Source organism: Pogoniulus pusillus, chromosome 3 (genome assembly GCF_015220805.1).
Source record: "Pogoniulus pusillus isolate bPogPus1 chromosome 3, bPogPus1.pri, whole genome shotgun sequence".
In the NCBI taxonomy this organism is placed as follows: Eukaryota; Metazoa; Chordata; class Aves; order Piciformes; family Lybiidae; genus Pogoniulus; species Pogoniulus pusillus.
Window position 1 is genome coordinate 1,084,166 of NC_087266.1, and position 12,243 is coordinate 1,096,408.

General features: G+C 56.5%; 2 protein-coding genes across 2 annotated transcripts in view; one reads left to right on the forward strand and one right to left on the reverse strand.

The window, feature by feature from the left end:
* LOC135188828 (retinal guanylyl cyclase 2-like) overlaps positions 1-12,243 on the reverse strand; it is a 30,045-nt gene that overhangs the window by 14,710 nt on the left and 3,092 nt on the right. The window contains 6 exon segments of the mRNA XM_064168534.1: positions 1,060-1,236; positions 1,801-1,881; positions 4,478-4,612; positions 5,550-5,646; positions 7,404-7,488; positions 10,288-10,648. Of these exon segments, the coding sequence (XP_064024604.1) occupies positions 1,060-1,236; positions 1,801-1,881; positions 4,478-4,612; positions 5,550-5,646; positions 7,404-7,488; positions 10,288-10,648 (936 nt within the window).
* Positions 1-12,243, forward strand: part of TSKU (tsukushi, small leucine rich proteoglycan) — a 103,822-nt gene that overhangs the window by 12,519 nt on the left and 79,060 nt on the right. The gene's annotated exons all lie outside the window — the stretch shown is intronic.

Genomic DNA, 12,243 nt, shown 5'->3' on the forward strand with positions numbered 1-12,243 from the left:
GTGTTCCTGTGCAGCCTGCACTAGACCCTCTGTTCCTGCTCTGGCAGAAGAGTTGGACTCAATGATCTCTGGATCTCCCTTCCAACCCCTAGCACCCTGTGGTTTCTGCAAATAGAGACTCCTTAGGAAGCATGGATTTGTCACCAGCTTCCTTACTATAGGTGACCAGATCCAACCTGGTGTGTATGTTTAACCCCCAAACTGCTGTGTGGGTGTAGCCCTACTGCATGGACTTGGGGGTGCTGCTGGAGGAGAAGCTCAGCAGGAGCCAGCAGTGTGCACTTGCAGCCCAGAAAGCCAAGCAGAGCCTGGGCTGCAGCAGCAGCAGTGTGGCCAGCAGGGCCAGGGAGGGGATTCTCCCCCTCTGCTCTGCTCTGATGAGACCCCAGCTGGAGTCCTGCATCCAGCTCTGGAGCCCCTGGGACAAGAGGGCTGTGGAGATGCTGGAGAGTGTCCAGAGCAGGGCCAGGAGGATGCTGAGAGGCTGCAGCAGCTCTGCTGTGAGCACAGCCTGAAAGAGTTGGGGCTGTGCAGGCTGGAGCAGAGGAGGCTCCCAGGGGACCTTCTTGTGGCCTTCCAGCATCTGAAGGGGGCTCCAAAAAAGCTGGGGAGGGACTTTTAGGGTGTGAGGGAGTGTCAGGAGTGGGGGGAATGGAGCAAAGGTGGAGGTGTGGAGAGTGAGGCTGGAGGTGAGGAGGAAGTTGTTGAGCAGGAGAGTGGTGAGAGGCTGGAGTGGGTTGCCCAGGGAGGGGGTTGAGGCCAGGCTGGCTGAGGCTGTGTGCAGCCTGCTCTAGGGTAGGGTGTCCCTGGGCATGGCAGGGGGTTGGCACTGGCTGATCCTTGTGCTCCCTTCCAGCCCTGACTCTGTGGTTCTATGCCCCAAGTAGGGCTTCTCCCAGCTGGTAGCAGGAGAGGAGCAAGAGCTCTCCATCACCACCTCACACCCTGCTACAGTCCCACCCACAGAGGATTTTCTCTGCCCCACTGCCCTGGCTGCAGCACCTCTGTCAGTGCAGCAGGCACATGCAGGGCATGGCTCAGCAGCAGCAATGCCCTTACTTTGATTAGATCCATCAGGAGAGAGGACTTGAACATCCAATCCAGTTTCATGTCCTCACTTCTCAGCAGGTCCTGCAGGCTGCCTCGGGAGCAGTATTCTGTCACTATGGCAAAGATGCCACAGTCAGAGAAGAGGCCCAGGAACAGGTTCACGTTTTCATGGTGCAGATCCTTCATCTGAAACAAGAGAGGGAGTTACAGAGAGGCTCCACCAGCCAAGGGCTGCCCAGCAGCTTCTTTACAGCACACAACACTCAGGAGGGACACAGACCTGCCTGTCCAGCACAGAGCCACAGAGGTGGTGAAGGGAATGGAGCATCTCTGTTATGAGGAGAGGCTGAGGGAGCTGGGGCTGTGCTGCAGGGAGAGGAGGAGACTCTGCTCTGCTGAGACCCCACCCAGAGCACTGCATCCAGCTCTGGAGCCCCTGGGACAAGAGGGCTGTGGAGATGCTGGAGAGTGTCCAGAGCAGGGCCAGGAGGATGCTCAGAGGGCCTCAGCCAGCCTGGCCTTAAACACCTCCAGCCATGGGGTCTCAACCTCCCCCCTGGGCAACTCATTCCATCATTCCAATCACTCATGGCCCACTCCACCAGACTGCAGCAGGCAAGGCTCACTGTCAGCCATGCCATGGGTCCATGGATAATTAGGAGCCCAGGAGAGCAAATCCACCCTGCAGCCATGACTGTGCCCCCAAGCACCCTTCCCTCCACATGCCACACCAACCCTCCTTCCTCCTACCTTCCTCAGGATGCTGGTGGAGCTTTGCCTTAGCCTGGGAGCTGCTCCTGCCTCGAATTTCTTCAGCCACACACAGTCTCCCTGGCCACAAGAGAGCAGGGTGAGTGACAGAGCAAGGCTCTGAGCAGCAGGTGACACTGGGACCCGGGTCTGGAGCTCCAGAGTCCCCACTTTGGAGTTGGCTGGGGGTTTGCAGTGCTCCTGGCAGTAGATTCTCTCCACACTGCACCCAAATAGGAGTACCCAGAGCACAAAAAAATACAGTGCCAGGCAAGGACCTTCACTGGAGCAGAACTCTGCAGCTGGGTGTTGGACTAGTTGGACTCTGTCAGTCCCTCCCAACCCAGATGGGCTCTGCCAGTCCCTCCCAACCAGGGTCACTCTATGGTTCTGTAAGTTGCCTTAACACAGCTTTGATTCAAAGGGCAATGATGACCCAGTCCCTTCTCCCCCTTGTCAGGGAACACACCATTCCCATGTCCCCCAAGGCTGTGTCTTTAGGAAAGAACTGGTGGGTGGGAGGAGTTTTCTTGGCCATTGCTGCTCCTTAAACTGCACAGCCTCCTCCTGGCATGAAGTGCAATGTGACAGCATTTTCACTCTGCACTTGGATCCTATCTCCTAAGAAAGGTCCTCATGAAACACATCATTACCACCAGGCTGTCCTGTGAGAAAGGCTCTGCATGGTGCTTTTAGGTGATGCCATCTCTAGCAGGGGTCACACCTAGGGATGCTAGCTAGGGTATCAGGTACCATGACCCCACATGTCAGGTGTCAGGGTGAGGGCTGAGGGAGTAAGTCCATGGAATCAGAGAATCAACCTGATTGGAAGAGATCTTCAAGTTGATCAAGTCCAACCACCCAAACACTGCTAGGTCATTACTAAACCATGTCCCAAAAGCACCACATCTGCACGTGGTGGGTTTAGGCAGAGCAGGTCCTGCCTGAGCCTGAGCTCCTTTTATGATCAGGTTCCTGCCTGGTGAGTGTGGGGCAGGCTGTGCATGGAGTCTGCCTGGACTGCAGCAAAGCCTTTGGCACCTTCTGCCACAGCAAGCTCCTGGCACAGCTGGCAGCTGCTGGCTGGGACAGATTCACTCTGGTATGAGTCAAGAACTGGCTGGAGGGCTGGGCCCAGAGAGTGGTGGTGAATGGTGCCACATGCAGCTGGCACCAGTGGTGTGCCCCAGGGATCAGTGCTGGGCACAGTCCTGTTCAATATCTTTATTGATGATCTGGAGTAGGACATTGAGTTTGCAGATGGCACCAAGCTAGGAGCAGCTGTGGAGCTGTTGGAGGGTAGCAGAGCCCTGCAGAGGGACCTGGCCAGGCTGGATGGGTGGGCAGAGGCCAAGGGGATGAGACTGAACAAGGCCAAGGGCAGGGTTCTGCACTTTGGCCACAACAACCCCAAGCAGCACTGCAGGCTGGGGCCAGAGTGGCTGAGAGCAGCCAGGCAGAGAGGGAGCTGGGGGTGCTGGGAGAGAGGAGCTGAAGCTGAGGCAGCAGTGCCCAGGTGGGCAGCAGAGCCAATGGCATCCTGGGCTGGCTCAGGAGCAGTGTGGGCAGCAGGACAAGGGAGGTTCTTGTGCCCCTGTGCTCAGCACTGCTCAGGCCACACCTGCAGTGCTGTGTCCAGTTGTGGGCTCCTGAATTGCAGAGAGCTGCTGAGGTGCTGGAAGGTGTTTGGAGCAGGGCAGCAAGGCTGGGGAGGGGCCTGGAGCACAGCCCTGTGAGGAGAGGCTGAGGGAGCTGGGGGGGTGCAGCCTGCAGCAGAGGAGGCTCAGGGCAGAGCTCATTGCTGCCTGCAGCTGCCTGCAGGGAGGCTGTAGCCAGGTGGGGTTGGGCTCTGCTGCCAGGCAAGCAGCAAGAGAAGAAGGGGACAGAGTCTGAAGCTGTGCCAGGGCAGGTCTAGGCTGGATGTTGTTAGGAAGTTGCTGGCAGAGAGAGTGATTGGCACTGGAATGGGCTGCCCAGGGAGGTGGTGGAGTGGCCGTGGCTGGAGGTGTTGCAGCCAAGCCTGGCTGGGGCACTTAGTGCCATGGTCTGGTTGGTTGGGCAGGGCTGGGTGCTAGGTTGTGCTGGCTGAGCTTGGAGCTCTCTGCCAACCTGGCTGAGTCTGTGGTTTTATGCCTTTGAAGCCCCTCCAGGCATGGGGACTTCATCTCTTCCATGGGCAGACTGCTCTTGGCAGCTCTTTCAGGTAAGAAATGCTTCCTAATAGCCAAACCAAACTTTATCTGTTGCAACTTGCAGCCATTGCCTCTCGTCCTATTTCTTGTCCCTTGGGAGAGGAGACCAACACCCACCTGGCTCCAATCTCCTTTCAGGGAGCTGTAGACAGTGGCAGCCTGCTCTAGGGTAGGGTGTCCCTGTCCATGGCAGGGGGGCTGGAACTGCCTGATCCTTGTGGTCCCTTCCAACCCTGACTGGTTCTATGAGTCTAGAAGGTCTCCCCTGAACCTGCTTTCCCCCAGGCTGAACACCACACCCCTGGACAGCCTGTTCCAAGGCTCCACAACCTTTCTCCACGCTTGGGAACCTACTTCCATCCTCGGGGTCCATCAGCAGTGTTCTCATTCAGGGCCCTGCAGTGCAGCAGTCCGAACTTTTCCTCTCCTGAGCAGCTCAGGGAGCAGAAGGGGTGGGAGAAGACTGCCTGAGGCTCCTGACCTACCTCACACAGAGCCACGTTGGATGTCTCGTGGGTGGCAGCTGCACCTTTTGAGGAAGAGGAGTGGGTTACAGACTTCAGGCTTCTGCCATCAGCTGCCAGGCTGTTTGCATCAGTCAGACTGTCCAAGGTCAGCCTCTGGGGGGACAGGGAAGCAGGAGCAAGACAGTTACCACCTTTGGATGTGGACCTCCACTCCAGCTCAGCCTCAGGCCATACCATGGTTGAAACCTCCCAAGTCTCCCAAGTGTTGACTTGCCTGGAAGGGTCCCAGAGCCTGGCACAGGCTGCCCAGAGAGGCTGTGGAGTCTCCTTCTCTGGAGCCTTTCCAGGCCTGTCTGGACGTGTTCCTATGTGATCTGTGCTGGACTGTGTGGTCCTGCTCTGGCAGGGGGTTTGGACTGGATGATCTAATTGGGTCCTTTCCAACCCCTGACATCCTGTGAGCCTGGGATCCACAGATGATCCAGTCCAACCTCTGCCAGAGCAGTGTCCTCTAGGGTAGCTCACACAGGAATGCATCCAGGTGGGGTTGGAAAGGCTGCAGAGCAGGAGGCTGCACAACCTCTCTGGGCAGCCTGCTCCAGGGCTCTGCCAGCCTCACACCAAAGAAGTTTCTCCTCCTGTGGAGCTGAAACCTTCTCTGTTCCAGTTTGCATCCATTGCTCCTTGGCTGATTGCTGCTGAGCACCCAACAGAGCTTGGCCCCCTCCACCTGACCCCCACCCCTCAGCTCTCTGTGCACCTTGCTCAGATCTCCTCTCAGCCTTCTCCTCTCCAGGCTAAGCAGCCCCAGGGCTCTCAGGCTCTCTCCAGCTCAAGTCCCTCAGTCATCCTCATGCCTCTCCACTGGACCTGCTCCAGCAGTTCCCTGTCTGGCTTGAAGTGGGTAGATGAAGCATGAAGAAGGAAATGACCTCCCCAGACCACCACAGATATGAGAATACCATAGAGTAAACCTGTCTGGGAATGTCCCACCAGAGTGCTGTCACCAATGGAAGGGACAGGGATGGGTGTCAGGTTGGGCTGGTAGAGCTTGGAGCTCTCTTCCAACCTGCCTGATTCTGTGACCTACCTTTTTACGTAGCTCTGGGTTGATGAAGATGAGGTCCTCCAAGGTTAGTATTATCTTGTTGGGTCCCCTGAATAGCTGCCTCTTCAGGAGGTTATGCCTGGGAGATTTGGAGAGCCACAGTTAGCATTCTTAGGCAGGCAGCCAGTGTGTGCCACCTCCAAGACCCCACGCATGGTGTCTCTGCTGGCTGGGGCACTTGGTGCCATGGTCTGGGTGCTTGGCCAGGGCTGGGTGCTAGGTTGGGCTGGAGGAGCTTGGAGCTCTCTTCCAAAGTGGTTGGTTCTAGGACTCCATAAGAGAGTCCAGCTTGTGCTATGGCAGCAGGGAAGGACTGGGGTGCAAGTAGACAAACCATGGTGTCCTGGCTTGGACTGAGATGGCAGTGGAGAGAGGCTGGACTGGGTTGCCCAGGGAGGTGGTTGAGGCCCCATGGCTGGAGGGGTTTGAGGCCAGGCTGGCTGAGGCTGTGTGCAGCCTGCTCTAGGGTAGGGTGTCCCTGGGCATGGCAGGGGGGCCTGATCCTTGTTCTCCCTTCCAGCCCGGGCTGATGGTGTGATTCTAGGTGTTCAGGTGTGGATGTGGGAGCTCAGGCCATGGCTTAATGGCCATGGTGCTGTTAGATTGCTGCTTGGACCTGATGCTCCTGGAGGTCTTTTCCAACAGGAACAATCCAATGATTCTGTCATTAACTGCCTTGTCCTGACCCACCCAGCTCAGCTTCCAGCAAAAACCTCATTTATGGTGTACTTTTCACTGTGTGTGGTCAATCCTCCTCCCCCCCAACCCATGGAAGGATGCAGCTCTCTGCTAAAACCAGGAGACAGGCAGCAGGGTGAACCCTAATGAAGGGCACTGAGCAGCTCCCTGGCCATGCCCTGAGCCCCCACGATTGCAGTCAGACCATGCTGGGGATTAAATGCAGTTCCAGACAAGCCCTTCCCAGCATAAATCATGCTCTGAGTCATGCTAGGCTTTTACTTCTCCCCTTCCTTGCAGCTGTCATGCATCTCTACTCATGGCTGAGCCTTCCAGACCTGCACACCAGACTGCCTGCACAGTCTGCTGCCTGTGGAACAGTTTACAAGTAGAGCAGGCAGAAAGATTGTGTTTTACTGAGGTCATTGTGGAGGCTGGAAGCCAAGGGCTTGGCAGTGGGGAGGGATGGAGGCAACCTCCTCAGTGGCTGAGGAGTCAGAGGCAGCTGTGTGTTACAAGCAGGGGAACCACTGGGAAGGTTGCTTGCTGGGTGGCCTTGTGTCATCTGGGGTAGGAGGCATGAATCAGGAGGGGAAGGGAAACTGGTTTGGGGATGAGCTGATAGGGAGAGCTGGGCAAGCCAGGAGCTCTGCTGAACTCAGTCATAGAATCAGGCAGGCTGGAAGAGAGCTCCAGGCTCCTCCAGCCCAACCTAGCACCCAGCCCTGCCCAACCAACCAGACCATGGCACTAAGTGCCCCAGCCAGGCTTGGCTGCAACACCTCCAGCCACGGCCACTCCACCACCTCCCTGGGCAGCCCATTCCAGTGCCAATCACTCTCTCTGCCAGGAGCTTCCTCCTAACATCCAGCCTAGACCTGCCCTGGCACAGCTTCAGACTCTGTCCCCTTCTTCTCTTGCTGCTTGCCTGGCAGCAGAGCCCAACCCCACCTGGCTACAGCCTCCCTGCAGGCAGCAATGAGCTCTGCCCTGAGCCTCCTCTTCTCCAGGCTGAACAACTCCAACTCTATCAACCTGTCCTTGCAGAGAAGTTCCTCCAACCCCCTTTCTCCAAGTGGTTTAAAGTGCTGGGTCAAATGCAAAATTCCCACAGAAGATCAAAGTGGCACTGGCTGAAACCCACACCTCAGTGCTCACCTGATGAGAGAGGTCAGGCCCACAGCACAAAGCAGCAGGGCAAACAGCAGCATAGCTCCCAGAATGACGACTGCAGGCTCAATCCCTGTGCAAAGAGGGGGAAAAGAATCAGTGACTCAGAACACCCCTTTGATCTAGGCAAAAAGATGCCAAATATCAGAGCATCAGGGGGCAAAAACTCAGCCAGGAGAATACCAGAAGACAGTATCACAGTATTATTAGGATTGGAAGAGACCTCACAGATCATCAAGTCCAACCCTTTAGCACAGAGCTCAAGGCCAGACCATGGCACCAAGTGCCACGTCCAGACCTGCCTTGAACAGCTCCAGGGACGGCGACTCCACCACCTCCCCAGGCAGCCCATTCCAGTGCCCAATGACTCTCTCAGGGAAGAACTTTCTCCTCACCTCCAGCCTAAATCTCCCCTGGTGCAGCCTGAGGCTGTGTCCTCTTGTTCTGGTGCTGGCCACCTGAGAGAAGAGAGCAACCTCCTCCTGGCCACAACCACCCCACAGTGTTCAGGTGATGCTTACTTTTGAATACACAAATGTCAATGGCATCATAGAATCAGTCAGGTTGGAAGGGACCACAAAGATCATCCAGGGCTGGCTCAGGAGCAGTGTGGGCAGCAGGACAAGAGAGGTTCTTGTGCTCAGGTCACACCTGCAGTGCTGTGTCCAGTTGTGGGCTCCGGAACTGCAGAGAGATGCTGAGGTGCTGGAAGGTGTTTGGAGCAGGGCAGCAAGGCTGGGGAGGGGCCTGGAGCAGAGCCCTGTGAGGAGAGGCTGAGGGAGCTGGGGGGGTGCAGCCTGCAGCAGAGGAGGCTCAGGGCAGAGCTCAGTGCTGCCTGCAGCTGCCTGCAGGGAGGCTGTAGCCAGGTGGGGTTGGGCTCTGCTGCCAGGCAAGCAGCAAGAGAAGAAGGGGACAGAGTCTGAAGCTGTGCCAGGGCAGGTCTAGGCTGGATGTTGTTAGGATGTTGCTGGCAGAGAGAGTGATTGGCACTGGAATGGGCTGCCCAGGGAGGTGGTGGAGTGGCTGTGGCTGGAGGTGTTGCAGCCAAGCCTGGCTGGGGCACTTAGTGCCATGGTCTGGTTGGTTGGGCAGGGCTGGCTGAGCTTGGAGCTCTCTTCCAACCTGCCTGATTCTATGATGTATGATCCCTTCCAAGCCAAAAGCGTTCTATGGATCCATGACATTCACCTCCCCTCTGCCCCCTGCACTCTAGCTCTGCAGATGGCAGGGATTTCATTCCAGTGATAGGATCCAGCCTGCAAAAGATCAGCAGTAACAACCCATAGCCACTTCCCTGACAAACTGCCCTGCAGCTCTGTGCTTCTGTAAAGAGGCCAACATAAAACCTGCTCTTGGTAAAACAGTGAGGGGTTCCCCCCCCAGCCTGCTCTGGGATGCTGAATGCCTGCACTGCTCCCAGTGGCAGTGTAAGCTTTGGATTCAGGGTAGCATTGTGTTTGCCACTTCCATAGCTGGCTGCTGCAAGATCAATGCAGCTCTGATTTCCACCGAGTGAGACTGATTTAAACCAGCCATGGCAGAGCCAAGGGGAAAGATTCTTTTCCCTCAGCTGCTGCATGAAACGTTCTGTAGCTGTGGTTCATTTTGCCTGTTTAAGTCATGTCCTGGAGCAGTAGGAGTAAAAGCTCAGCACTGTAGGTAAATATGTCAAGTGGAAGCTAAATATCCTGCCCTGAGGCTTTTGGTTTCCCCGAGGACGTTAAAATTGCACCACAAATGCCTCAAATTGAAAGCAATAAACACAACCAGGCTTGGTCTGGTGAACCCAGGAAGCAGGGCAGGGATCTCTGCCTCTCAGCCTTTCATTTGCTGCCTCTGTGCTCTACAGCAACTCAAATTGCTTAATGATGGTCATCTTGTCCTGATGAGGTAAGCTCTGCTGAGCCTTCAGAGCTGCAGACCCAGCTGGGTAAAGAATCACTACCTCCTGCCCCTTGTCCTGGCACTGGGCATCACCGAGCAAAGCTGACTCCATCCTCCTGGCTCTCACCCTCTGCACATTGATAAACACTGATGGGGTCACCTCTCAGGCTCCTAGAACCATAGAACCAGGCAGGGCTGGAAGGGGCCACAAGGAGCAGCCAGTCCCAACCCCCTGCCATGCCCAGGGACACCCTACCCTAGAGCAGGCTGCACACAGCCTCAGCCAGCCTGGCCTCAAACACCTCCAGCCATGGGGCCTCAACCACCTCCCTGGGCAACCCAGTCCAGCCTCTCACCACTCTCCTGCTCAACAACTTCCTCCTCACCTCCAGCCTCACTCTCCCCACCTCCACCTTTGCTCCATTCCCCCCACTCCTGACACTCCCTCACAGCCTCCAAAGTCCCTCCCCAGCTCTTTTGGAGCCCCCTTCAGATGCTGGAAGGCCACAAGAAGGTCCCCTGGGAGCCTCCTCTGCTCCAGCCTGCACAGCCCCAACTCTTTCAGGCTGTGCTCACAGCAGAGCTGCTGCAGCCTCTCAGCATCCTCCTGGCCCTGCTCTGGACACTCCCCAGCATCTCCACAGCCTTCTTGTCCCAGGGGCTCCAGAGCTGGATGCAGGACTCCAGGTGGGGTCTCAGCAGAGCAGAGCAGAGGGGGAGAATCCCCTCCCTGGCCCTGCTGGCCACACTGCTGCTGCTGCAGCCCAGGCTCTGCTTGGCTTTCTGGTCTGCAAGTGCACACTGCTGGCTCCTGCTGAGCTGCTCCTCCAGCAGCACCCCCAAGTCCCTCTCTCCAGGGCTGCTCTCCACTGCCCAGTCTGCATTGGTGCTCCAGCCCTCTGAGCATCCTCCTGTTCCTAACAAGAAGCATGAACCTAATACCATTTCACCCTGGGGGCTGGGTTGGTTTTTGTTTTCCCTGTCTTACCTCCAGTGCAGAGAACATCTGGATCAAACCAGCAGCTTGGGTCTGGCTTGGGTGGAGCTCCACTGGGAAAGTGGATGGCCCAATCCAGGCTCCTCACAGACACAGGCTCTGAAGACATGTCCAGCAAGTGGGTTGGGAAGAGCTGGTTCCCACGGCCCTCTGTGTCCAGTATGACGTAGTTGCTCATCCTCTTCCCACAGCTGTCTGTCTGGATCCAGTTGCTAAATCCAGGGAAGCTGAGGTTTTTGGTGTGCTCAGCTAGGGCAGACCCTGAGAGCTTGGCTCCGCTGCGCCGGGCGCTGCCCATGGCCATTGCCAGCAGGTAAATGGAGTCATAGATGGTGCCAAAAAGGGGAGAAACCTAAACAAGGAGCAGAAGATGTGGTCAGGATGTGCTGCTGCCAGCCTCTGGCTGGAGATCTGTGGCTAAAACAGCTCACTGGCTAAGCTGTAAGCTCAAGAGCAGAGACATTTGAGCACTAAGGTTCAGAGGGTAATGGGTTTGAAGGATCCCAGGTTGAAGGCAGTGCTGGAGCAGTCAAAAGGAGGTGAGGAGGAAGTTGTTGAGCAGGAGAGTGGTGAGAGGCTGGACTGGGTTGCCCAGGGAGGTGGTTGAGGCCCCATGGCTGGAGGTGTTTGAGGCCAGGCTGGCTGAGGCTGTGTGCAGCCTGCTCTAGGGTAGGGTGTCCCTGGGCATGGCAGGGGGTTGGCACTGGCTGCTCCTTGTGCTCCCTTCCAGCCCTGACTGATTCTATGAAGCTGTGTGGCTCTTTGAGTATCTCTTTTCTAGTGGGTGTTACCCAAAACAACAGTTCAGAATATTTTTGAGCCCATGCAAAATTGCTTCACCACAGGAAGAGCCCAGCCCCAGAGCCTGGAGCTCCCCTGGCCTTTACCAGCACCTCACTAAAGCATCCTCCACAAAGACAAGATCAAAGTCAGAGGCCCCTGTCTCTACCCAGGTAGGAAGAGAGTCATGCCCAAATGATCATCCTCTCAGTAAGAGCATTCTTTATTCCTTGGATGTAAAAAATGACAGAATCTATTAGGTTGGAAAACACCTTCGAGATCATCCAGCCCAACCTAGCACCCAACACCTCCTGATTAACTAACCCATGGCACTCAGTGCCCCAGCCAGGCTTGGCTACAACACCTCCAGCCACGGTCACTCCACCACCTCCCTGGGCAGCCCATTCCAGTGCCAATCACTCTCTCTGCCAGCAACTTCCTCCTCACATCCAGCCTAGACCTCCCCCAGCACAACTTGAGACTGCATTCCCTTGTTCTGTTGCTGCTTGCCTGGCAGCAGAGCCCAACCCCACCTGGCTACAGCCTCCCTGCAGGCAGCAATGAGCTCTGCCCTGAGCACTTCTATCCCAGGGCACAACTGAGCAGAGTTTGTCCCCTCCCTCTTGACCCCCAGCCCTCAGATATTTATGAGCATTGATCAGATTCCCTCTAAGCCTTCTCTTCACTAGACCAAATACCTAGGCTGGGTGTGAGGAGGAAGCTGTGGGCAGAGAGAGTGATTGGCATTGGAATGGGCTGCCCAGGGAGGTGGTGGAGTGGCTGTGGCTGGAGGTGTTGCAGCCAAGCCTGGCTGGGGCACTTAGTGCCATGGTCTGGTTGGTTGGGCAGGGCTGGGTGCTAGGTTGTGCTGGCTGAGCTTGGAGCTCTCTTCCAGCCTGCCTGATTCCATGATTCTATGACAAAGCCCCAGGTCCCTCAGCCTCTCAGTGATGAGGAGAGGAGTTGCAAAGGGCACCTGCCTGCTGACAACTCAGGAGGGAGCAGGATCAGCAGAGCAGGGCAGCTCTTGCCTTAGAAGACAAAGCAGCCTTGCTGAGGCAGAAGCTGGAGTGAAGAGGAGGGTTTCCAGGCTGCTGAAATAAGCCCCCAATCCATCTTGTCTGCCCCCTGTACTTTATCACTATTGCCTGTCTCCCATTTCCACGT